At 41.9% G+C, this 27,990-nt stretch overlaps 1 protein-coding gene across 1 annotated transcript in view; it reads left to right on the forward strand.

The window, feature by feature from the left end:
• Positions 1-27,697, forward strand: part of AR (androgen receptor) — a 166,512-nt gene extending 138,815 nt beyond the window's left edge. The window contains exons 4-8 of the mRNA XM_002762952.6: positions 8,416-8,703; positions 14,460-14,604; positions 18,807-18,937; positions 19,797-19,954; positions 20,759-27,697. Of these exons, the coding sequence (XP_002762998.1) occupies positions 8,416-8,703; positions 14,460-14,604; positions 18,807-18,937; positions 19,797-19,954; positions 20,759-20,914 (878 nt within the window). The 3' untranslated portion in view covers positions 20,915-27,697. The remainder of the gene's footprint in view (positions 1-8,415; positions 8,704-14,459; positions 14,605-18,806; positions 18,938-19,796; positions 19,955-20,758) is intronic.
• Positions 27,698-27,990: the final 293 nt, after the last annotated feature.

Consider the following 27,990-nt stretch of genomic DNA (forward strand, 5'->3'; position numbering starts at 1 on the left):
TCTCTCCAGTAAGATGCTTTTCAACTTGATGAAATATAAAGAGTAGCACCATCCTGAAAGTGGTTTTAGCTCCTGGTCTACCATTTTCTAGCTGTGTGACATTCAACATGATTTAACTTTTGCCCTTCAGTATGAACAGTCTTTAAGGATTTGTTCGGAGGGGAAAGGAGAGGATAGACAAGATCCAAGGCCATTGAACTCCTTTTATGGAAATGGATTCTTTTCTCTAAACAAAATTTGACACCAAGTCCCAAACATAGGTACAGAATAAAGTGCCTCTGTTCTTGTTTGAAAGGAGGTGGGGTGTTTGGAGCCACAAGTTCAAGCCCACTTTGCCTCCTCTCAGGAACTCTTGAAAAAACTTATAGAACTCTTGGGGCTCTACCATTGTACTAGACTGGTGTCTGGGTAGTCTTCTAACTCCAATTCTGTCTTCTGTTACATTTCAGTCCTTGTGAAAACTCTGTATGTTTCATCAGTTCACTTTTTCAGAAAGTTCACCTGCTTGGGATAAAGGGCATGAAGTGGAGAAAGTGGGGCTCAGTAACTAGCAATAGTAAAAAATCATTGATTGGCTTACATAATTTATTCTGTTTTAAGCACCTTACAGATATACTCATCTGAAAAATCACAACCTTGTGAGGTAGAACTTATTATTATCTTAGGATTCTGAAACCTACCAGCTTGACCCTCCACCTTTGACTTGAGATCACTTGCCCAAGATGGAAAACTATACTTTTCACAGCTTACCTCCATAAGCAGTCTTTCAGAGTGATTTCTAGCTAGAGATCCATTTTAGAAAAAGTCAGAACCTGCCCAGTGGCATACACAGTCACAGGGTGCAGACTGCCTTCACTGGGTTCATCTCATTTCCTCCGAAAAATTCTCCTACGCAGTAGTCAAGTCATGTCATCACCATTATACACATGGAAAAACTGAGGTATAGGAGAAATCAAGAGATCTGTTCAAAGTCTCACATCCTACAAGACTCTGAATACCACCATCAAGAATAATAAGCCTTTTATGTGAAAAGCATTTTAGAACTTCAGTGTCATTATTGCATTCTGCCCCCTGGAGTTCAGTACACTTTTTCACCATGCTAATCTTGGAGTCCTTCTGGTTGTATAGAATCTGCCTTCTACTCTCAGACAACACCAAAGTGTCTGTATCTTTCATAAGAAACTTATGAATTAAGTAGTGATATTATCCCCATTTTACAAATTCATTAACTGAGATACTGAGAGGCTAAGTCTTGCCCAAAGTTACACAGCTAGTCAGTGATAGAGCCAGAGTTACAAGTGAGGCAGTCCAACTCCAAAATATTTGCTCTTTACTGCTACCCTCATAGATGTGTAAGGAAACTAAAAGCCACAGAGGGAAAGACGTTCCTGAGATCCCGCAATGGAATACTGGACTGCCAATCCAGTATTCCTCTGACATTCTAATCCTCAAGTTATACAGTGAGATCCCTTGATTCTAGTCCTAGTAGATGGAAAGATGGCTGGCATGATTTAAGGTAAAGGCCACAAACTGGTTTTCCCGGAGTCAAAATTCACCTGCAGAATTCTGTTTGTCCAGCACAGTGTTTGTTTAGAAAATTGACACAGACTGCCCCTAGGCAGGGCATCAATCACTGTCACTGTCCCCAGCCCTCCCTATTTATGTTTGCCAGGCTTTTTTTTACTCAATTATGTGTCTGCCTGACTTGTGAAGGTATTTGAGTTTATGACTTTTAGATTTAAGCATTGCAGTATATAAACACTGCACATACACACATACTCCCATGCGTTCACAAAAGTATAGCCTAGTCTAGCTTTACAAAGAATTTGTAGCCCTGCACCAAACACACTTTTTTGTTTACTTAGTATTTAGAATTAGATTTAAGATCTGAATTTAGTTTCACAGGCATTCATGTATGGAAGAACCTCAGTTATTGTTTTTCATTTCATACTGTCTCACCCTTGCTTTCCTTGCTGTTTCTGGACCCATGTTAATCCTGCTTTCTGCTCTTCTCCATGCTTAAGTTAGGGCCCCTGCAAGCCATTCACTCGTTAATCTTTAGGAATGAATGGAGAGTGGAAACCAGTATGTGCCAGGCATCCTCTTATTTAGTTCTCACAAGTGCCTTAAGAGATACGTGGCAGCACATTCATTTTATAGTTGAGGAAACTAAACCTCAGAGAAGCTAAACAAAGACCTCCCAAATCATTAATGGAGCTGGGATTTGAATGCAAGATTGTCGGACTCCAGAGCCTATTATTTTGTCCTACATCACGTTCCTTACAAGGAAGATGTATTCATTTCTGCTGCTGCATAACACATTGCCACAAATTTAGCAGCTTCAAACATTTATCAGCTCACTGTTTTGTAAGTCAGAAGTCTGGCACAGCATGGCTAGATTCTTAGTTTAGACTCTCTCAAGGATGAAAAATGGAGGTTTTTACCAGGATGCATTCTAATTGGAACTCAGGGTTCTCTTCCAAGGTCAGGTAATTATTGCAGGATTCAGTTATTTGTGGTTGTAGGAATAAGTTTCCCAGTTCCTTTCTGGCTACCAGCCAAGGGCCATTCCCAGCTCCTGGAGTCTGCCCTCTTTTCTTGTCAGGTGGACCCCAACACCTTCAAAGCCAGCAACAGAGACTCTTCCTTGTGTTGAATGTTTCTTACTCTACGGATGTCTTTCCAAGAGGATCCCAGTCCCTTAAGGGCTCTACTGATTAGGTCACGTCCATCAAGAATAACCACCCTTCAAATTTGACTGTATTAGGACCATAATTGCATCTACCTAGCCCTTACACAACAGCCTCTAGGTTAGTGCTTGACTGAACAACTGGAAGGAAGGATGTATATGCTAAGGCCTCAGAATCTTGGGAGCCATCTTAGAAGTCAGCCTACCATAGATGTTGATTCTTTTCATGTGTCAAATTTCATAGTGAGATAGGGAGAAGAGAAATGTCTTTGACCTTCAGCAGAGGGATTCAAACTTTCTAAGACTTTGGAAACTTCGCACTTCACACCACCTTCACCTTTTCCTTGATCATGGTTGAGAAGACCTGTATCTTTGGGTGGCAAGGAGTGAGACTGGATTAGTACCTAAAGATTAAGGAAGCTAAAAAAAGTTACAGATTGGTCACATCTGCTCCTCCCTAGGAACCTGATTTGAGAAATTTTTCTCTGGTGCTGTAGAGATAGCTCCCACAGGGGTCTAATGCCCCAGCACTAAAAAGTTAGTTCCCCATAGGATCCAGGCATGATATCAGGCCAAGTGTTCCAATCTCCTAAAGAGGAGTTAGGAACAGGAGAGCCCCTTGCCAATGGCCCATTTTTGTCACTGTTCTGACCCAAGACTAATAGGGCAGAGTGAGCAACTCACATACTATTAAAACTATCCACTTCTACTGCCCCCCTTTTCCCTGCTTTGTCACTAAATATAAGTAAGCCAATGAGTCTCTGCCTTGACACAGTGACAATCTGACCTGTATTTTATATGGAAGAATTCTATTTGACTCTGGACCTCAGGTGCAGAGGGCAGGAGAGGAATAGGGGTGGCCTTCGTGGAAGAAAACAAGTCCTTGGGCAATGAGTAATAGCTGAGACTAGAAAGCCTCATTGTCCAGAATTCCAAGTCATCTAGCAATATCCTGGCCTGTGCTACAGAGAGAACATAGGATCCCCTGGAAGAATGAATGGAGTCTGATTTCAATTACCTTTAGTATAGTCACTCTCTTTAGGCAGATAAACCAGAACACCTGGTGCAGCTAGGACCACTGTGGTCATAGGGACAAGCGCACTACCTGGGTCCTGGAGGCAAGTGGGAATGCAGCTTATTTTCCTTAAGCAGATGCCATATAGGCCTGGGGAGGAGGATGTGAGAATACCAGCCAAGTTCTCATTGGCACTATATGGAGAAAGGGAAATTATTTCATCTTGATGGATTCTTCCCACAGTCTCTGCACATATTGATCTTACTTGTAATGAGTTTCCTTAGGTTCACGAGTCATGATCCCAGGGAGATCTGAGTTATTGGTGGAAAAGTCAAGGTAACAGATTATATCTCACTGATCTCATTGTCACCAATTGCTCTGTGTGTCCCTCCACCTTTTTTTTGAAAAAGTCCATGGATTCATCTGTGTATAATCCATTTGTATTCATTTATTCATTATCAATAGCTTTAGTGGGGTATTACAAATGGGAAAGTTGCCCCAGAGAACAGTGTACATTCACAGCATTATTCGGTGGAACTTTCTGAGATGATGAACATCTTCTGTATCTTATTTTGTCCAATATAATACAGCTGGTAACTACATGTAGCTTTTGAACACTGGAAATGTGGCTGGTGAAACTGAGGGATTTTTTTAAATTTTTAATGTTTTAATTAATTTAACTTTTAAAATTTTTTGCTTTTTATTTTATAGTTTAATGATTAATCTAAACTTAAATAGCCTATATGTGGCTACTTAACTACTATATCGAACAGTACAAGTGTAGAAAGATCTGAGAGAGACACGTACTAAGATACAGCAGGAATAAGTCAGTCAAAAAGAGAGTCAATATAACATCAGGAATCCTGGATTGGGAATTAGAGCCCTGGCTCTAATTTCAGCTTTGCCACTAGGAGACCTTGCCCTCTCTGGCTTCAGCCTCCCCATCTTTAACTTGAAAGGTTAAACTAACTAACATCAAATGTCCAAACATGGTGGCTTGGCTATGGACTGAATTCAATTGTGGGATACACAAGTTTCAGGAATTTTTTAAATCTATTAATGCTTTCTAGGTGTGTGTATACATGCTTGCAGGCATAGTAAGGCATTTATTCCAGTTCACCAGAGCATTAACCATTCTCCCACACACATGCATGCACACCCTACTGTATTGCCTATGTACACCCTGAAGGTCTTTGAATCTGCCACCATTGGATATGATAATTTCTAAGAACCCTTCCTGTTTTGTCATGCTGAAAATCGTTAAGTCACTATAGTGTCCCGAATCTATTTCAGTTTGGGTAGATGACTGGAGTATTCTCAGAGGCTCCCATCTCTTCCCTTCTGGACCTGACACTAGTTATGAAGTTTGGAGTCAAGGGTGAAGAAGGGACGCAGGGAGGATATAACCCTGGCTTCACTCCTCAATTCTGCTTTTGAATTAGAAGTAGGGTTCAGTGCTTCAGATTCCTTGGCGAGGCAGTAGAGAGAATATGGGCTTATAATCAGAAGATGAGGTTCAGATTATTGGATTCTCACTTTTTTGATAGCTGCATTACCTCAGTTTATTCATTTGTAAAATAAGGATAAGAAATATCTTTAGCCTTCTAAGATCATGTGGATTTAAATGATGATGTAATCTGATGAAGTGAGGCACACAGAAATCCCTGAAAAAAAATAGTAGTTACCCTTAAGAGGACTAAATGGTCTGGCAACTCCTGAGCTCAAAGCTAGAAAAGTCCAGTGATGGAGAAGATGAGGTCTTTCTGTAGGAACTTAACAGCAGGGGAGCAGATCCTGTTGGCACCACCAGTCTGTGGAGCTGAGTAAAAAAACTCATGTTTTCAGTAAGTTCACCAAATGACAAGATATTGTGGGGGCCAGGCCTCTAACTCAAGAAGGTGATCTTGGCCCAGATCATACCTTCCAGCCTGTGTCTTTAGTGAAATATGGGAGTTGTCAGTGGATGTGCGTATCTCCTTATTACTGGCTGTGCACAAGTCCTGCAGAAATGATTGTTGGACAAGGTCATCTTACACTCAGGATTGGTTTTCTAGGCTTTCTTGTTATTTTCCCCTGAGTTCTTCTGTGTTCCTCTTGCAACACCAACTCCACCATTTTCCTATTCCCTATTCTAGCTGCTAATCCAAACATGTAATCCATTCTTGTGGTGATTTATTGAGTAACATATGAGTGGAGTTTGCATTAAAGGACTTATTTTTCTAATTAGAACTAAAAGTCAGTTCCAGACTGGGTGTGGTGGCTCACACCTGTAGTCCCAGCACTTTGGGAGGTTGAGATAGGAGGACTGCTTAAGGCCAGAGTTTGAGACTAGCCTGTGCAACATAATGAGATCTCATCTCTACAAAAAAAATGTTAACTGGGAATGGTAGTGTATGCTTCTGGTCCCAGCTACTTGGGAGACTGAGGAGGGAGAATTGCTTGAGCCCAGGAAGTTGAGGCTGCAGTGAGCTTCGATCATGCCACTGCTCTCCAGTTTGGGTGACATAGGGAGATTCTCTCTGAAAAAAATAAATTAAAACTAAAAAACAGTCAGTTCCAGGTTGTATCTTTTTCCACAGAGACCAGAAAAAGATGAGCAGTAGTTTTTGTTGTATTTATCCACTTAAATTGAGCAATCAACTTCTCTCTTTGGTTTATACCTTTCTTATTTATTATTATTTTAAAGGGATTAGAGATAAAGTGGTTTATGGTCTGTCTCGGTGCAACTGCTTATGCTAGACCTCAGAATTACAACCTTTCCAATTATTTATATTTCTGTCGATAGAAATACTGGAAAAAAATAGCACAAAGTAAACATCAGGATGCCTAAGGACCTCTAAATTCTGTGTGTGAGAGCACATGGGGAAGATGGTTCTTAAGGCTTGAGTTTCAGATTATTGTGGTTATCTGATATATGTTATTTATATCATTCTCTCCAATGGCTATCTCCTAACATGGTTCCCATTTTACAGACTGATGTTAGAGGCAGAAAGATTCTCTCATTTGTTTGATACTATTGAGGATTTCAGCCCTTCACCTCCCCTCTCCCTTTTGCTAAAAAGAAAAAAAAAATCAGTATGTATGTTCAACTATGGGTAACTGTGTATTCATTGGGAAAGGGAATACCAGAAAATTACCATATGTTGAGCCCAAAATTATAGAATAGAATTTGATAGTCTGAGGATGGAAAGGACCTTCAAGGCCACTTTTAAAACCCCCATTCCCATTTGATGCTTCACTTCCTAACCACTGTGCATCTAGTATTTGATCATTTACAGTGATATGGGTGCCTGGCAACCTTTCCATCTCCAAAAGCTTTAACTATTAAAATATGTGTGTGTGTGCACGTGTGCATGTATATGCATGTGTGTGTGCACGTGTGCGTGTGTGTGTGTGTGTGTGTGTGTGTGTGTATTTAGAGAGAGAGAAAGAGAGAGAGATAGAAAGAGAAAGATTAAAATCCAAGTCACTTTATGTTCTGGGATGCAAAGAACAGATCTAGTCATTCTCCATTTCTAATCTCTTTCCCTAGCAATCAGCTAGACATGCTAGACATAGACACATGTACATCACTCCTTTGATTTACAACATTCAGTATTTGTCTATCATTGTAAGATAAAACCCAAACTTATTTTTTATCTTTATTTTTTATTTTTAGACATAATTTTACTATGTCAATCAGGCTAGAGCATCACTGGCACAATCATAGCTCACTGCAGCCTGGAACTCCTGGGCTCAGCAGTCCTTCCACCTCTGCCTCCTGGGTAGCTGAGACTACAGATGTGCGCCACCAGGTTCATCTAATTTATGTTTTTACTATATTTGGTGGAGATGGTATAGTGTCTTGCTATATTGCTCAGGCTGATCTTGAGCTCCTGGCCTCAAGCACTCATCCCATCTCAGCCTCCCAAAATGCTGGGATTACAGGCATGAACAACCTTACCCAGCCCAGCCAAACTTCTTAATATGATATACATGCTCCTTTAAAATCAAGCACCATCTTTGCTTTCAACCTCATTATTAACCACTTTCTTACATATGCAATATATGCTTCAACCATACCAGTCTCTAGTTGATCCCTAAACACTCCTCAGTGCTTTTGTTTATGCCCTTTCCACCCACCTTTGTCTGGTGAAATCCTCATCAATCTTCAAATTCTAGGTCAAATACTATCTTCTATATAAAGTGTTTTCTAAACCCACCTACGTAAAAAGGTTAGTGTTCTCCTCTTTTGTTGTTGCTTCCATTGCAACATTTTCCAAATTGATTGTGGCCATTTATTTCTTTTCTACCAGACTGGGCCAGGGCGTGTGTCTTTTCTGTCATCCAGAAGCAAAGGTCTAACAATGGATGTCTGACGAATGAATCGATGAATCATTAATATATTAGTAAATGAGTTAATTAAAGGTTCTAGGTATGAATACTGAAGGCTGCATTCAGGCAGAGCTGAATTAAAGGATATGCTAGGTTGGTCTGGCACAAGGATCAGAGGAAAAAGCAAGGTGTGAAAAATTTGGATTTAGCAGGGATTTGGGATGATGAATTATACATTCAACCAGTGATGAATGAGCACTTGTCCTTAAGGAGTTTAGAGTCTGTGACTAGGGAGAATGATGATTTTCTTAGCTTGGGCAGTTTTTCTAATGAGGCAGCTGCATTTTGTGTTTTTGACTACTGATGATAAATTCAAGTTTCTCTTCCTTCCAAATAGCCCGGAAGCTGAAGAAACTTGGTAACCTGAAACTACAGGAGGAAGGAGAGGCTTCCAGCACCACTAGCCCCAATGAGGAGACAACCCAGAAGCTGACAGTGTCACATGTTGAAGGCTATGAATGTCAGCCCATCTTTCTGAATGTTCTGGAAGCCATTGAGCCAGGTGTGGTGTGTGCTGGACACGACAACAACCAACCTGACTCCTTTGCAGCCTTGCTCTCTAGCCTCAATGAACTGGGAGAGAGACAGCTTGTACATGTGGTCAAGTGGGCCAAGGCCTTGCCTGGTAAGAGAAAGGGAAGTGGGAGCATGGGGTAAGAGGGATCATATTTAGCGAATGCTCCTATGGGCCAGCCACAATGTCTAGTGCTTTTCTGCCCATTAACTCAGGCAGTCTTCATCATAACCCTGTGGGATAGGGATTGTCATAAGTCTCACTTTAAACATACAAGAATTGAGACTCAGCAAAGAGAAAGATAGCATTATACAGTATCCTGTGTGGCTCACATTGATGCACAGCAGTCATGCTTTCACATTTATCCCACAGACATGGTCAACATATCTTCCCATAATCACAAATCACATAGACATATCCATATATGCCTTAGGATGCTCTTCTACATTTGCACACACAGGCTCACCCAAAGATAATCTCCAGCCTGACTGACATTCAGTCTTTAATGTCACCTTCAGGAGCTATGTCATGAGAACTCTCATAATATAGTATGGCAGAAACAACATGAGGTTGGGAATCAAAATACTTCGGGTCTGCTCTTAGCTCTGCTAGTAACTTATTGTGTGATCCCTTCCCCTTCTGGGTCTCAATTTCTCTGTCTGTATAATGTATGAAGTGTGGTTTGGACTGAATTGACGGTTTTCAATGTTTGCTTCAAGGAACGCTTTGTGCACTTTAAATTACCTAAGGAATCATAATGGGAGGAAAGATTAGGTGATAGTGAAATAATTACTAAGTGTTGGTCTAACGGAAGTTGGATAACAGAAGTTCCCCATTGATGAGGAAATCACTTCTTTCTTATGCCATCTGTTGTTTAAACAAGTCTGGTTATAAAAGTGTTATAGCTTAAGGAATTCTTAGAGATCCTCTATCCAATGATTTACAAACTTGCCTTTAGCAGGCAAGTGCTTTATTTCTCAAAAGAATTGTACACAGATACAAGTGAAGCTAGTTGATTTAAAGCCAGAGTCCGTGGCCTGTGCCTCACCAGTTCAGCCTCTTTCTCACTAACCCAGGGAAGCCCCAGGTCACTGTTGCAAAATCTTAGGGCTCCAAGGAACACAGTTTGAAAACCAGTGAAGCATATGCCCTTTAAAGTTTCTCCTATACCTGCAATTGTGATTCACAGACTCTTCTGAAACATCAACAACCAAACCTTCTCTTGTGGAGTCAACGAATAACCTGCCTTTCAATAATAGCTGCCATTTATGTAGAAATTTATACTAAACAGAGCAATTTTATATGTATTACCTGAATTGATTCTTACAGGAATCCTATAAAGTTAGACTCTTTGTCCTATTTTACAAACCAAATCAGGAAGCTCTGAGAATGATGTGATTGGCCTATAGTTACCTGGTCAGAAAATAACAGGGCCAGAACTTGAGCCCGGGTTTTTTCCTGATTCCAAATCCTCTCTTTATTCCACCCCACCAGACTGTAGCACCACTGCAGTTCTGTGGCTCTGGGCTTTGCAGTGAGGGACCAAGGCATCGTTGAAGGCCACTTGGGTCATACTGTGGGCTTGTTGCATTAGAAGACATTGCCTTTTGGCTATCAAGCCTTAGATTTGTATTTCCAATTTACAGGTCCCAGTCACAGCCCTAACCATCTCTCACACCTTATCAGCTTGAGAAGCTGAGGTTGACTAGCCAATAAGATCACTGGGAAGGAAACCCAAGGACTCTACTTGATATGCTCTGTGCCAAAACAGAGGGTTCCCACAGAGAAGAAAAGATACAAAAAAGAGAAACAAGAAGGTTGCTTTAATTCTTATCACATTTTCAGCTAGATGTTTTGATATCATGGGTTTGACAGAGATTCAAAGTTTAATCTTCCAAAGCAGTTTCCAAACACTTATCTCATTTTATAGGCTACAGAGCTTTTTAATATATATGATCCCACTTACTCTTCACAACAATTCTATGAATCACAGAAACTATTATTTCCATTTCACATGCCAAGGCTCAAACAGGTTAACTAAATTGCTCCATTTGGTCACTTAACACATGAAACCAGAACTTGACCTAGACCTTGGGGTTTCTAAATTGGTTATCTTGGCAATAGCCTAATGCAAATCACTATAGAAGAATTTGTATGACTTGGAGTCACTGGGGCTTTCCTTGGCCCATAGCCAGGATGGAAAACCCCCCACTCCTTACATTAACAAATCTGTAAGCCAGTATCAGTTCACCATCTAGCTTGTCAGACTGAATGATCTCTGACTCCAAGTCATTTAAAAGAATAGCTTTAAAAGAAAGCTAATTACCACTTTCATAAGAACTGTTCTTCATATTATCTATAATTACCTACAAGTTCAAGTAATTTGCTAATTCAGTAGATTGAGTTCCTGACCTGTAAGATGCACTGTGCTAGGCACCTAATAAGATAAATTTTGTTGTAAGTTTTCTATGACAGTAATAATGTACGGAAATTGCCTACTAGAGCACCAGGCACATTAATAAATGATAACTATTAACTTGGAGTGGGTGAGTAGACTGGCTGTGCACAGTATATTTAGAATCTAATTTATCTGGTTTGGAATCCTAGTTATGGACTAGTTCTGTGACCTTCAGCAAAACACATGTCTTCTCTGTGCTTCTGTGTCCTCATTTGTAAGATGATAGAATAATTGCTACCTTTCAAATTGTTGTCAACAAAGAGATTATGCATAAAGACCACCTAGTAAGGTAGCCTGAAACATAGTATATGCTCTGTAAATGTTGGTTTATTATTTTGAGACTTGAGTGCTAAGCCACTGCTTTCAATGAACTCAATTTATGCTGCCACCTGCCTTGCCTAGAAGCTCATGCATGGACCCCAACATGAAATAGGCTTTTCTGAAGACCTTGGCTGGCAGATGCACTATAGCAGCAAAGATTTCCAAACTGGCCTTTCTTTGAGCCCATTCTCCCAGACTAGATACAAGACTGCAAGTTTCTGCTGCACATGAAAAGAATTATAATGCCAATAGGATTCTAGTGAGAAAATAGAGTCTCAAAGAAACTGTTTAACCTGTTTAATGTATTTCAAAACCTAAGAATGACTCCTCTGTTTCTCCAGAACAGCCTAACACAGTGGCAAATGGGTGTTGAGTGAATTCATACTTATGGAAATCTGTAGGGCTGAGGCTACTCTTTCCTCCAGTCATCCCCTGATAGTCATGGAGGCTACTTCAGAGATTGGGCATTAGAGAACAGAGTCAGGTATTATAATCAGATTAGACTATAGGGAGATTAGCCAGCCACATTACTGATATGTGCACAGTTATTGGGCTTGAATGCTAAGCAGCTCTCATTAAGGACTGTTAATTAATATTATGGCCAAATTAAGCTTTCCCTTTTCTCTCCTCTTTGTTAATTTTGTGGCATTTTAGGGAGAAAAAAATAAGCATCAGTATGGACAACTTCCTTGATACCTGTACAGTTTAATTCTCATCCTTCCATGTGTCTTCACATTCACACACTCCACCAAAAGACCATGGCTCACCAGCAAAAGGCTTTCCTTGCTCCCCACTGCCTCCTACCCAAAATGTTCAGGGTTCAACCTCCCAGGCCTCTTCTCTAAGAGATCCTTGGTTGCTACATGCTTAGACCCCGCTTTTTATTTCCTACTGGGAAGGATCAGTCCCAGGCATTCTGTGCTACAGAAGGGCAGGAAATACTTGGATCTGAGGATCCAGCTGGTCTGTCAGTGTGTCATTACAGTGAAAGTGGGAGGGACAGGCCTGGGAGCTAAGACTGCTAAGATGAGGGTCTCTAGAATACCTGATATCTAAAAGGCTTGTGATCTAAAAGAAAAGAAAGGGGAAGTGGGGCTATATGGGTGGACAGGGACCAACCAAGCAGAACAATGTGTCTGGATAATGTAGACTTCAGACCTGAGCCTATGACTGACAAAAACTAGGGACCTTGGTAGTGGAGTAGAAGCAGTGGAGTAGAAAAAAACACTGGAGAAGAGAATCAGAACACCAGGATTCTAGTATTAGGTCAGCCACATATAAACCATATGACCTTGGGCAAGTCAGTTTATTTATCTGGCCCTCATGTTTCTTGTTAGTAAAATAAGTGTCACATCACCTAACCTCTGAGATTATTGTGAGAGTTAAATGAGGTCATCAACAGGAAAGTGAGAAGTTTGATCTAAACTTGGGGAAGCATTCCTAATGAGGTATGATGACAAAATTTCAGATAATCATGGATTTATTGGTGAGAAGAGAAAGAGTGTTGGTAGGGATGAGCTCTGAGGTAATGCTTTTATAACTTTAATCATCCAACTGTTTCAAAACCTCCAGGAGTACATGGTCATGTCTGTAATACCTGTGTGTTATTTGGGAGGTAGCATCTGGGACCCTCTGCTCTCTGAGCTTAAAGGAGGTAATTTGGAGATCATTTAATTCTCATTTTACAAAAGGAAAAAAAATATGAGGGTCTTTAGGCCATTTGTTTAAGTAATATTTATAAAGTGTCCACTCAAATACATGGACTGTACTATGTACTAGGGAGGCAAAGATGAATAAGAAGATATGGTCCCTGTCTTCAAGAAGCTCCAAGTCTTGTGGGGGAGACATACATATACATACATAGATTTCAGTGCTATGTAATGAGTGCTGTAATTGGGTGGGTCTACACAAGGTGCAATGAGAAGGTAAAAGAAGAATCATTAAGCCTTTTCTTCTTAGATGAGTTGGAAAAGGCTTCACAGAAGAGGTAGCCTTTGAGTGAAGACTAGAAATATGAGTAGGTGTTTACCAAATGAAAGGCTTGGGAAGGAGGAATACATTCTAGGCAAAATAAACTGCCTTTGCAGAGATAATGGAGATATAGAGGCATATGAGAAGGCAAGTGGCAAGAGATCATTCTAGGTAGGCAGGTCATAAAGGGTCTGTTCATGTATAATGATGGCAGTAAGATGGGGATGGGGGGTAGAGTGGGAAACCAGTAGGGCCAAGGTACCTATTGAGTATAAAAGAATGGAGGGAAGTGCCAGGCAGAGAATGGGATGGACACAAGAGAGGAAATTTGGAAGTGGTGATAGGAGGCAGTGGCTGACAAGACATCTCCCCATACACTGTCTGTAATATCAGTCTGCCAGAGTTGTTAGAAGGGTCAAACCAGATCATAGCTAGAAAAGAGCTTTGTGAAGTGAAAACTGGTATTCATGTGGGAGAAATTATTATTATACTGCATCTTCAAAAAGGTGGAATGATCAAGAACACAGGCCTTGGAGTCTGACTGGTTTGCTTTAGAACTTGGTCTGCCAATTACTAGCCATATGATCTTGGACACGTTCCTTAATCTCTCTCTGAGTCACTTGTACTGGTTCACAGATTGGAGATAATAATAGTACCTACTTTACTCATTGTTGTGAAGCTTAAATGAGATAATATAAGTAAAGTGCTTAGAAAAGAGTTACATATACCCCATAAATACATACAACTATCATGTACCCATAATAATTTTTATTTTTTAAAAAAAAGCAGTCCAATAGAAATAAAAAGAAAAAGGGGGTTCACTCATGTAAGCAGTCAATAAGTGTTAGATTATTTTTCTTTTATAATTGACTCCCTTTTTGTCTCCATCATTATCTCATTTGAGCAGCTCAGTGAAGTAGGGAGGGTAAGGAATATTATTATCCTCACCATACAGTTTGTGCTTTTCCCCACCACTCCTTAGTGGCCAGCCTGGATGGTCCCTGGGGATCCTTAGGGGATGCCCAAATGCCAAGGCATCTCTGCCCAGCAGGGGCTCAGACTTAGCTCAGCCAGTCAGTACCCCGACTGACCACTGCCTCTGCCTCTTCTTCTCCAGGCTTCCGCAACTTACACGTGGACGACCAGATGGCTGTCATTCAGTACTCCTGGATGGGGCTCATGGTGTTTGCCATGGGCTGGCGGTCCTTCACCAATGTCAACTCCAGGATGCTCTACTTTGCCCCTGATCTGGTTTTCAATGAGTAAGCGCACCTAGGGCACAGACCTCGCTAAAATACAGCAGCTTGGCCAGACCTGGTTGGTGGTAATAGTGATGGGGATGACAGTGAAACTTAGCTCGTTTGACCTGCACGTGTGGCAGTGGATGCCACAGCCAGCCAACCCAGCATGAGGTGGCTTTGCCCTGGCTTTCTAGCCAACTGGTAGGATGTGAGGAGGATGGTGCTGAGACCATCCCTTTCCCACACAAGAACAAATCCTGGTATATTTGTCATGTTTCTGGTCTGCTTTGCAGCTTGTCTCAAAAGCACATGGAAAGTTTCTTCCCCTTCACTTTGAGCAACATATAAAAGAGGCAGAAAGGCTCTGGCTTTAAGGGTTGAAGTTTTTTAGGTTCTTTTGCTACCACCATAGGCTACTGCTAGTCACCATTTGCTGAGCGACTAGTTTGTGCCAAGATCATTCTAGATACTTTCTAAATCCTATTTCATTGAGTCCTCATGGTGACCTGACCTCCCCTTTTTATAAATAACACTATTTTTTTATGGACTTGGAAAGTCAGGCTCAGCAAAATAAAGTGACTCACCCAAAGTCACAGAGCTAGTGCTGTTGAAGACAAGATTCAAAAGTACGTCCATGCCAATCCCAGCTCTTCTGCCTCATGGTGGTAACTGATGGGGTGGAGTACCTCTACCACTCTCTGACTGTGTGACTTGGCCCTGCCATCTTCGTTCTCTTAAACAGGTTTAAGTAATACCTGCCCTGCACCAGCTCTATATAACATCATGAGTTTGGCCAGTGGCTCAGATTTTGAAATTATATTTTTCTCCACTAAAATCTCAGTTCTACTATTTTCTTAATCAGCATCTTTAGGAAAGACCCTTAAGTTTACTGACACTCAGTTTCTAAATGGAACTGACAGATGTGGAATGTCTGGCCCATAGCAGGCAAGAAGGAAAAAAATTCCTTTCTGATTCACCCTTTCCTTAATAGTGATAATCTTTTCTTTTCTTTCCCCGTACTACCCTGAGACAGAGTTTTCCTCTGTCACCCAGGCTGGAGGGCAGTTGTATGATCTCAGCTCAGTGAAACCTCCGCCTTCCAGGTTCAAGCAATTCTCCTGCCTCAGCCTCCTGAGTAGCTGGGATTACAGGCACATGCCATGACGTCCGGCTAATTTTTGTATGTTTGGTAGAGATGAGGCTTCACCATGTTAGCCAGGCTGGTCTCGAACTCCTGACCTCATGATCTTCCCACCTCAACCAGGCTTGGTAATCTTTTCTATGTCTGCTGTATGAGGTCCCTCAATGGCATTGTGAATGGAGCTGGCCAGAGAAATCTTCCCAAGGACCTTGAGTTAGTCTCACCACAGAGAATCCTTCCAGTCAGGACAGGAATTGACCTTTCCCTCTCTTCAGCCCTCTAACCCAGAAGAGTCTTAAAATAACATCTACAGGCCAGTGGTTCCTTCCAGTACAGCACTGCCCTGCGAAGGAGAGTGAGCGTCCCCAGCTGCCCTCTCCCAACCCTGCCAGCCTGGTAGCCAGAAGCTAAGAATACCCACTGGACTTTTGGCACAAACTGCTTTGTAGTTTTCAGACCTCCAAAAAGTTGCCTATGATGCCATCTTCTGGGGCAGGCCTTGAAAAGCCCCCTAACTGTTCATCTCCCACCTCAAACACCTGTTGCCCCTAAGCAATTGAATCAACTCCATGCTTTACTGCTTCCTCAGAGCCCTGAGACCTTTGGAGCTTTGAAAGGTGATAATTAGTTTTTCTCTAAATCCTCATCTCTTTCTCTACCTCTGAGTAAGCATGTGGCGTCCCACCTCAGCGTTCTGGTCCAGTCTTGTTTATCTCATAAAAAGGCCTCCCCACAGGGTCAGAGGCCTAGATCCACCAAACTCCAGGGCTCCTGAAACAATAGGATCCTTATTCTTCCTTTAAGAAGCCACTATGTTAGATCTCTCAGAGTATCTACAGGCATCTAGATAAATGTTTCTCAACATGGATTCTGCTGACATTTTGGGAAAAATAATTTTGTCACTGTAGAATATAGATAACATACCTGGCACCAGCCTACTCTATACCAAATAGGATTCTAGTCATTCTGAAAGTCCAAAATGCTCTCACACATTTATGACACCCACTGAAGAGGCAGTACTCTCCAGTTGAGAGCGACTAATCCCTGCCAGCCTCCCTAAGGTGCTAATGGGGAGCCTCAGACCTAAAGAGAGAGATAGGAACTTGTTCAAGGTAGGTCAACTCATTTGTTAATATATTCAACATCACACCCTATTATCAGCCCTTTTTTTTCCTTTCCTTTCCTCTTTTTAGAAGGCACATGTTGTGAGGATAATGAGCTTGAATCTTAGCTCTGTGACCTTGGGCAAATTACTGAAGGTCTATGTGCCTCAAATTTTATCTGGAGAATGCTGAGGGTATTATAATAGCACTTTCCTACATGTCATTTATTGAACACCTGCTACGTGTCAGGCACTGTGTTCAGTGTTTTCCCATCTTTATTTCTCCTCTAATTTTCTCTCTTGCACTCCCACCAACCCTGCTCTCCTCCTGAATTTCATTCCTGCCTCATTTTTCCACCCTCCATTCTCCTCTCTCTCTTTCCTTCCTTTAACTCTCTCCCTAGTCTTTTTTCTCTTTTTCCCTTTCCCTACAAATTTCTTCCCTTTCCTTTTCCCTTCTCTTTCCTCCATTCCCTACCTTTTCTGCTCCTGAGTCCTGCAGCAATGTTGTAGGAATCCTCATTTCAGGATTGTGATTTCAATGGTTAAAAAAAAAGATTGCAGTAATGTCATCAACAGAGATGGGAAAGTATATTGGAGACTAGAACAGGGCCAGACCTCAGGGTCAGCCAATCTTACTAAAAAATTCTCTACAGTGAAAGAGCTTGGAGCAACACTGTTCTGCTCAATTGATTTGTGATACCGTCTAAACACTTCCTCTTTCCAGTTTGGCTTAAGCTTGAGTTGAATAATTCTATACCATCTGCCCCCTTCCCTCTTTCTCCAGGACATCCAAGATCCTTGAGATAGGATGCTGAGCCTCCACCCAGACAATACCAGGCCTGCTCATCCTGTGGAGTAGGCTAGTGGCTTGGAGACCAAAATGTCAAACCACAGCCTTTAGGCTCTATCTGGGAGGTCTTCGCCTTCACCACTTAAGTGTGTGTCAAATTTCCTTACCTTTCTGCACATGCTACACAATTTCTGTCTTAAACACACACAATCAATTTCTGTCGTAAACACACTCAATCAATTTCTGTCTTAAAAATACACACAAACACACACACACCTCAACACACACACACACAGAGGATTTTTGAAGTGCTGAAAACCAGAAGACCTACTAGCATGAAGATGCTGTGTCTTCTCTTAGAGGTATGCCATGGCCAGCCATGGAACCGAGAGGTTGCTCTTCCTTGAAAAGCTGGTCAAGCCTTGGCCACTTCCGCATATAATTTATAGGTGATAATGTGGTGATCTGTTCACAAGTGACTATAATAAATGCAGCTCACATATGTCTAAAGTTCCTAAACTGTGGAAAGGAACAGCCAGCATATGAGGGAATGGGCTCCTCTTCAGCAGGGTACATTTAGATTAGACATTCAAAAACACTCCCTGGCAGATTTAACATTGGAACTCATTTTGAAAGAACAATGTGGAATCTCCTTCACTGGGAGTTTTGAAGAAAGATTAAATTTCTAGTATTCCAGGCCAGAGGCAAAGGTGTCAACAGGATAACCAAACACTTCGGGTCATTTGCGAATCCTGGTGTCCTCGAGTTAAGAGCTGACTACTGGGCCTCTCCGAAAAATCTTATTGTTGAGCTGCCTGGGAGGCAGGTTCTGGTTCTGGCTGTAGCTGGGATATTAGAACTGTAGTCAGGGAGACCATGCGCCTGCCCCACTGTGTTTATTTGGTTAGGCTTTCCTGTCCCCAACTCAGAAAACAGAAAGGGCACAGAGACCTGGAAATTCCATGCGCTAACCCATATCCTTGCCAGGGAAGATGCGTAGTTATCAGGATGTCAGGAGTTTGGAAAAGAGAGAGAAAAACACCTTTTCCTGGTCCCTGAAGCACCAGCAGGAGAAACAGTAAGCTCTTCTTGGAGAACCTGGGAAGGGAGGACAACCAAAGACATTCCCTCTGAGCTTATTGCAAGCCTCTCCTCATTCCTCTTCTTCCTCTGTGTCTCCTTCCCAGGTACCGCATGCACAAGTCCCGGATGTACAGCCAGTGTGTCCGAATGAGGCACCTCTCTCAAGAGTTTGGATGGCTCCAAATCACCCCCCAGGAATTCCTGTGCATGAAAGCACTGCTACTCTTCAGCATTAGTAAGTACCTAGATGTGCAAGGAATGCCCCTGAGGACACAGAGTCTCAGAGGGGACTACTATTGCTATTAAAAGGTTATCAGAGAGAAGCCAGCTCCTGGACATTTCCCTTCTTCATTCCCCATGCCCCATCCCCACTCTACTCTCCCTCAGCATCATTTTCCTAACAAGAAACAATTTCATGACTAGAAGCCAATTTATTGGCGAGAATTCAACCTCCATCAGATTTCCCATCTATCCCCAGTCTTTCTTTGGGACAAGGACTTTTTGACTGGTTACTGCAAGTCTCTGAATTTTTCCTCAGCTTCTGGTTTAGAAACATACATGGACCACCTTGTATTCCTTGCAGGACAGTGGAGCAGGAGGCATTTATTCCTAGAAAGATTTCCTCTTTCGCCAACAGGAGGAGGTCTATGTAAGCAACTCAGATAGGGTTTGTTTGGCAACCAAGAAACTCTCTTTAATGTCTTTTCTAAGAAGAGCCCTTTCTTAGCTCCTGTTGAGGGAGAAAGGCAAAATTTGATATTCAAAGCTATGTGTTTTAGTTGTCTAAATCAGAGTTGGACTGTGAATGACATAAAAGCTTAGTTCCTAAAAATGATTATATGAGAAGAGTAGAAAAGGAAAGGTTCAGGAAACTAGATTTATTTGACTCCCTTCAGATCGGATCCAGCTATCCTTTCCCCTGAGATCTCCCTGACAGACTGAAGGTCCCAGGCAGAATTCAACTAACAGGAAGCCAAGCAGATGGTTCCCCGTGGGGGTGGGGGTCAAGTTTGTGGTCAGACAACTTGGTGCTTTGTCTAATGCTCCTTCGTGGGCATGCTTCCCCTCCCCATTCTGTCTTCATCCCACATCAGTTCCAGTGGATGGGCTGAAAAATCAAAAATTCTTTGATGAACTTCGAATGAACTACATCAAGGAACTTGATCGTATCATTGCATGCAAAAGAAAAAATCCCACGTCCTGCTCAAGGCGCTTCTACCAGCTCACCAAGCTCCTGGACTCTGTGCAGCCTGTAAGCAAATGATGGAGGGTGCTTTATCAGGGAAAACAGCCTGATAGAGTCAAATGATAATATGCTTCTCTAGGATCTGGCACCACCACCTGTTGGGAGGTGCTTCCATTCCCTTCTGGCTTTGAGTGTGGTCCAGGAAGAAAATGTGATGAAGAAAGAAAGACGGGTCATAGTGTCCCAGCTGGATATTGTGAAAGGGGTGGAGGAGTTGAGAACAGAGCAGTGGGACTCAGGGAAGGGACTTACAGCAGATGAATTCTCCAGGCAGACAAAATAAACCTGGATGTTTTTCTCCCTCTACTTTGAGTCATGTTTATGTGAGTTTGTGTGTTTATGTATGTGTGTGTGTGTGTGTGTGTGTGTGTGTGTGTGAGAGAGAGAGAGAGAGAGAGAGAGAGAGAGAGAGAGGGCAGAGGCTGGGGTACTGGAGAAGTCCTGAGTCAGAGAGCTTGCAATGTTATAAGACATCTCTTGTGAGCCCTCAGGGACTCCATGGAGACCATTTCTCTCTCTCTGTCTCTCTCTCTCTGTCTCTCTCTCTCTCTCTCTCTCTCTCTCTCTCTCTTTCACTCTCCGTTTCTCTTTCTTTCCCTCTCTGTCACACACACACACACACACACACACACACACACACACACACACACACACACAAAGCACAACCTCAGGGGAGGACCAGAGGACCAAGGAAGGAAGGGGGATGAAACAAAAGGCTGAAAGATCAAAACTCAGAGGTTTGGGAAGCATCCAGCAGAGGCAACCTCCTTGTCAACCCTGTTTTTTTCTCTCTCTTATTATTCCCTGCAGATTGCAAGAGAGCTGCATCAGTTCACTTTTGACCTGCTAATCAAGTCACACATGGTGAGCGTGGACTTTCCAGAAATGATGGCAGAGATCATCTCTGTGCAAGTGCCCAAGATTCTTTCTGGGAAAGTCAAGCCCATCTACTTCCACACCCAGTAAAGCATTGGAAGCCCCCATTCCCCCATCCCACTCCATACCCTCTTTCAGATGTCTTCTGCCTGTTGTAACTCTGCACTACTCCTCTGCAGTGCCTTGGGGAATTTCCTCTATTGATGTACAGTGTCATGGACATCTTTTTGAGTTCTATTTGCTGGGCTTTTTTAAATTATTATTTCTCTCCTTTCTTTTTCTTCTTCCTTCCGTATCTGACCCTCCCATGGCACCTTCAGATTTTGCTCCTCATTGTGGCTCCTATCTGTTTTTTCAATGGTGTTGTATGCCTTTAAATCTGTGATGATCCTCATGTGGCCCAGTGTCAAGTTGTGCTTGTTTACAGCACTAGTCTGTGTGCCAGCCACACAAACGTTTACTTATCTTATGCCACGGGAAGTTAAGAGAGCTCAGATTATCTGGGGAAAACAAAAACAAGCAAACAAAAAAAGGCAAAAACAAAACAAAAAATAAGCCAAATAACCTTGCTACTGTTTCTTCTTCCTCAAAAATAAATAAATAAACAAATAAATAAAAATAAACATATAGAAATCCCCAAAGAGGCCAACAGTGACTAGAAGGTGAAAATTGCAGGCCCATGGGGAGTTACTGATTTTTTCATCTCCTCCCTCCATGGGAGACTTTATTTTCTGCCAATGGCTATTTTCATTAGAGGGCAAGGTGACCCCAGAGCTGAGTTGGGTAGGGGGGTGGACAGAGAGAGGAGAGAACAAGTAGGGCAGATAGATCTCAGTACCTGCCCACAGCCTTGGCCCCTGGGGGCTAGACGGCTCAACTGTAGAGCAATTCATTATACTGAAAATGTGCTTGTTGCTGAAAATTTGTCTGCATGTTAACGCCTCACCCCCAAACCGTTTTCTCTCTCACTCTTCTGCCTCCACCCTCAAATTGACTTTCAATAGTTTTTCTAAGACCTTTGAACTGAATGTTCTCTTTAGCCAAAACTTGGCGACTTTCACTGAAGAGTCAGTCCACTGAGAAGAAGGAGAGCAGAAATTTAACCCTTTGTAGGGTCCCACTTGGATCCAGGTTTGCTTTCTCATGTGTCAGTCAGGAAGAAGCCGAAGTCAGAGGAGAAGAAAATTATACTTTGGCTGTTCTCCTTCTTAGGACACTGACTGAATAGTTGAACTCTCACTGCCACTACGTTTTACCCACCTTTAAAAGACCTGAATGAAGTTTTCTGCCAAACTCCCATGAAGCCACAAGCACCTTCAGTCCTTCTTTCAGTGTTTTGTGAGCCTGAACTTCATCACACTGCATTTCAGCTATGGTGGTGAAGCCTGTTCCCTTCTTTTGGGCACGTTCACAGATTGTCTATTAAGAGCCCCCACCACCCAGAAGGTGAGCAAGCCACCAGCTCTGATATCTGTCTGCAGATGCCAGTAGTCACGAAGATTTCTTACCAACTGTCAGATCGCTGGAAACCTTAGAGAAACTAGAAAGAAGGCATCAAAGGGATCAGACAAGCTGGGCGTCTTGCCCTTGTCCCCCAGAGATGATACCCTCCCAGCAAGTGAAGAAGTCTTCACTTCCTTCTTTAGAGAAGCTAAAGGGGCTTCTCAGATCAGGGTTGAAGAGAAAACTCCATTACCAGGGTGGGAAGACTGAAGGCACTAGAAGCAGAAACTACAAATGCTCTTCTTGCCACCCAGCATATACACCTGCAGAAGTCATGAGAATAGAGAAAGAACAAGGAGGAGACTCTGACTACTAAATTAAAACCTTCAGCAGCAAAGCCTAAAGCCAGATGGATGCCATCTGGTGAGTTTACTCATCATCCTCCTCTGCTGCTGATTCTGGGCTCTGGCATTGCCCATACTCACTCAGATTCCCTACCTTTGTTGCTGCCTCTTAGTCAGAGGGAGGCTGAACCATTGAGACTTTCTCCAGTACAATTACTTATTTTGGAAAGGTCTGATTGGTGCAGCTTCAATACATTGCCACCCATGAAAACTCAGGGTGTGCCCCTGGGACAGTGATTTTATATAGTCTTTTGGCACACCTGTGTTCTTGTTGACTTCATTCTCCAACCCCAAGTACAAGAGAAAATGTCCACCTACTTTCTCATCTTGGCCACTGCCTTCTTACTTAGCTCTTAATCTCATCTGCTGAACTCAAGAGATCAAGGGCCAGTCACCAAGCTGCTCATTTTAATTGGTTCACTCTGTTGAAACAACAGTTTCTGAGTGACATGATATGATCCACAAGGGTTTCCTTCACTGATTTCTTCATTGATATTAATAGCCAAATGAACTTGCAAAACAGCTTCTTTAAATAACAAGGCAGAGGGGAACCAAAGATGAGTAATATGCCAATCCAAGACTGCTGGACAAAACTAAAGCTGACAGATTCCCTTTCTAGGGTGGGATAGACACATTCTGGTTTTCTTTATTATTACACCATCTGGCTCATGTACAGGATCACTTTTAGCCGTTTTAAACAGAAAAAAATCCACCACTTTTTTCAGTTATACTAGGTTACATTTTAATAGGTCCTTTACATCAGTTTTGGAATGATTTTCATCTTGTGTGGTTCATGGATTAAGTTATTTCATTCTCATATCTCTCCTTGTAAATACTAGAAGCTCTCCTTTCCATTTATCTATCAAATTTTTCATCTTTATGGATTTCTCAATTATGAATCTTGTCTTTATGAATATATATTTTTCATTTGCAAAAGCTAAAAATCAGTGAAACAGCAGTGTAATTAAAAGCAACAACTGGATTACTCTATATTTCCAAATGATAAGACTAGGGAAAAAAAGCTACATAGGACTTTAGGCCTACTCTTTCTGTGCTTGGATTTGAGTGAACATAGGAAATTTTAGCTTGGCTGTGTTCTCCCATGGATGAAAGGGAGGATTTTTTTTTCTTTTGGCCATTGATGTTCCAGCCAATGTAATTGACAGAAGTCTCATTTTGCATGCACTCTGCTCTACAAACAGAGTTGGTATGGTTGGTATACTGTACTCACCTGTGAAGGACTGGCCACTCAGACCCACTTACCTGGTGAGCTAGAAGATGAGGATCACTCACCGGACAAGTCACGGGGACCATTTCCAAACAAGCTGGCAGTGCTTGATGTGGACACAGAGTGAGGAAGAGAAAAAGAAGGAGCACCATGGAGAAGGCCCTGTCTATCCTGAACAGCAGTCAGCTGCCAGGGCCACGAATTATGTAGTCAAAGAAAAGAGTTATGTGGCAGTTTCAGCTCTCCTTCATTGGGCAGCTCGCCTGGGCCTGACCTCTGAACTGACATGGGAGTTGTTGGATTCTTTGTTTCATAGCTTTTTCTATGTCATAGACAATATTGTTGTTCTTGGAAAGTTTATTATTTTTTTTAATTCCCTTACTATGAGAAAGGGATATTTTGAAGGACTGTCATATATCTTTGAAAAAAGAAAATCTGTAATAAGTATATTTTTATGTATGTTCACTGGCACTAAAAAAAAGTAGAGAGAGCTTCATTCTGTCCTTTGGGTAGTGGTTGAAGTAATTGTCCAGGTTGAGAAATAATGTGCTGACGCTAGAGTCCCTCTCTGTCCATGCTCTACTTCTGAATACATACAGGTATACACAATAAGATATATTTGACTTGTACTTTAAGAGAAAATGTGTCCACCATCCACATGATACTGACACAAATGAGCTAACATTGAGCTTCAAGTAGCTTCTAAATGTTTGTTTCATTAGGCACAGCACAGATGTGGCCTTTCCCCCTTCTCTCCCTTGATATCTGGTAGGGCATAAAGGCCCAAGCCCCTTCCTCTGCCCCTTCCCAGCCCTGCACCAAAGCTGCATTTCAGGAGACTCTCTTCAGACAGCCCACGGCTCCTGTATAGCCCTGGAAAACTAAGAGGCTGACTGTCTATTAATTATCTTGTGCCAGTTGCCCAGGTGAGAGGGCACTGGGCCAAGGGAGTGGTTTTCATGTTTGACCCACTACAAGAGGTTATGGGAATCATGAATGCCAAAGCACCAGATCAAATCCAAAACTTAAAGTCAAAATAAGCCATTCAGCACGTTCAATTTCTTGGAAAAGGAAGTTTCTACCCCTGTTGCCTTTGTAGGCAAATCTGTTCTCACCATTAATTTTTTTGAAAATCTTTTAAAGCAGTTTTTAAAAAGAGAGATGAAAGCATCACATTATGTAACCAAAGATTACATTGTATCTGCTAAGATACCAAAATTTATAAGGACAGGGAGGGAGCAAGCTTTAGTGCCTCTTTGATAAGCTATCCAAAGACAGACTAAAGGACTTTGCTGGTGACTGACTTATAAGAGCTTTGTGGGATTTTTTCCCTAGTAATATACATGTTTAGAAGAGTTGAAAATAATTTGGGGAAAATGGGATTATGGGTCCTTCACTAAGTGATTTTATAAGCAGAACTGGCTTTCCTTTTTTATAATAGTTGCTGAGCAAATTCTTGAAGCTCCATCATTGCATGGTTGGAGATGGAGCTGTTCTTAGCCACTGTGTTTGCTAGTGCTCATGTTAGCTTTTCTGAAGATGTGAAACCCTTGCTAATAAGGTGAGCATTTAAAGAACTAGATTTTGCACTAGAGGGACAGCAGGCAGAAATCCTTATTTCTGCCCACTCACTTTGGATGGCACAAAAAGTTTTCTGCAGTTGAAGGCAGAAGGTTGAAATATAATGTAAATGAATACTTGTATTCATGTTTCAAAATTGAAATATATATGTATATATGTATACACATAAACATATATACACACATATATATGTATATTGTGTGTGTGTGTGTGTGTGTGTGTGTGTGTGTGTTCTGATAGCTTTATTTCTCTCTGCATCTTTATATTTGGTTCCAGATTACACCTGATGCCATGTACTTGTGAAAGAAGATGCCGTTATGTTTTGGAAGCTCTCACAGAACAGACAAGACACCTAGATTGATCAGATAACCAAAAGTTTTCTCCCCTATTGGGTCTGATCTACAGGTCTCATGAAAGGGCAGAGGGAGAAAAAGAGTAGACAGCATGATGCATTGTACTTTACTAGTTCAAGACAGATGAATGTGGAAAGGGTGGCAAAAACCCATTGGAACTGGCTAGGATTTACAACAGGGAAGGCCCAGACTTGGGGCCAAAAGCCTACCCAAGTGATTGGCCAGTGGCCCCCTAATGGGACCTGACATGTTGGGAGAAGAGAACTAACTGTTCCTTGGTCTTCACCATCCTTGTAAGAGAAAGGCAGTTTCTTGCATTGGAACCTGGAGCAAGCGCTCCATGTTTCACACAAATTCCGTCACCTGTGATTTAGGTGCTCTTGTTACTGGGTGGCTGTGTGCTGTAATTCTGGTTTTGGATATGTTCTGTGAAGATTTTGACAAATGAAAATGTGTTTTTCTCTGTTACAACTTGTCAGTGTACCAGAAGTTGTATCTCTGTAGGTGCAGGTCCATCTCTTCCCACAGGTAGGGTGTTTTTCTTTGACAAAGATTGACACTGAGACCTGTTGCCCAGGGCCTCCCAACTCAACCATTTCTAGGTGAAGGCAGAAAAATCCATATTAGTCAATCTTATTCAGACATTTCAGATGAGATAACAAATCATTCAGAACTTTTTTACTCGTAGAAAGAGTGTTAGATGTTGGAATTTAGCAGGTGGAATTTTATAGTAAAACACAGCTTTTGACTCAGTTTTGATTTATCCCCATTTGATTTGGCCAGAAAGTAGGTAATATGCATCTATTGGCTTCTGATTCCAATTCACTATAGCAGGGTACTGGTTTTTTCTTTTCCCCACACATCTTTTAGCCTATGGAATTAAATGAGAAGCCTTAGAACGGGTGGTCCTTGTGACCTGAAGCACTTCCCACATAAGCTACTTAATAAGATTGTCACATAGCTGCAGATTTCATTGCCCACCAAAGACTATAATGCACACATATCCATACACCAAAGGAAGACAGTTCTGAAATACTGTTTCTCTGGTGGCTGTCGCTCTGGCTGCTGCCTCACAGTGTGGGAACCTGTACTCTGCAGAGGAGACAAGTCAGGTTTGCATTTTCTCACAACCTTACCCCCGGTGCTAACTGTCCTACAGTGAAGTGCCTGTGGGGTTGTCTTAGCCCATAAGCCACTTTTGGATGATGAGAGCAGCCACCATCAGAATGACCCATGAAGAAAAAAAAGTCCCCTCACAATGCAGTAACACCTTTCTGCTTTCCTATAGACTAGAACACTGATTAGGGAGTGCCTCAGACATGACCCTCTTGTGTTGTCCTTGGAATTAATCTGGCAACAGGAGGGAGCAGACTATGGAAACAAAGATAAGAATTAATTTTCAATGTTGAAGGGAAAAAAAACGAAGAAATAGAGAGGGAAATAAAGAAAGCATCATACAAAGATTTTCTTAAAAGAAACAATTTGGCTTGAAACTTTAGATGGGGCTCAATTCTCACAGTGGCACTTGGTCTCCACTGGGCAGCAGGACCAGCGCCAAATGCTAGTGCTCTGTTCTCTTTTTTGTAATCTTGGAATCTTTTGTCGCTCTAAATACAATTAAAAATGGCAGAAATTTGTTTGTTGGACTATATGTGTGACTTTGGGTCTGTCTCTGCCTCTGCTTTCAGGAATGTCATCCATTGTGTAAAATATTGGCTTGCTGGTCTGCCAGCTAAAACTTGCCGCATCTCTTGTTGTGGCTGCAGGATTGAGTTTCTGTTAACAAAGAGAACCAAGAAAAGCTGCTAATGTCCTCTTATCATTGTTGTTAATTTGTTAAAACATAAAGAAATCTAAAACTTCAGATGAATGTCATCGGAATTCTTTTAATTAGCTCTTTTTATTGGTTGTTTTTATTGCAGTCAAGAGTTGGTATTATGCCTGGTGGTGTTTTATGCTATTTTGATATTCATATGTTTTTAAAGTCTTTGCACAAGGCTTACAAATTTGCCCTGACGTGACCTTAGCATAAGCTGACCTGGGACCATCAAAATAATAAGGAATTTGGGCTAGAAAGCACAGATGGACACTGGCAGCCCATCCCAACTTCTCCTGAAAAACCCCAAACTTGTCAGCTGGAGAAAAGCCACACAAATC

The sequence above is a fragment of the Callithrix jacchus genome, chromosome X (genome assembly GCF_049354715.1).
Source record: "Callithrix jacchus isolate 240 chromosome X, calJac240_pri, whole genome shotgun sequence".
Lineage (NCBI taxonomy): Eukaryota > Metazoa > Chordata > Mammalia > Primates > Cebidae > Callithrix > Callithrix jacchus.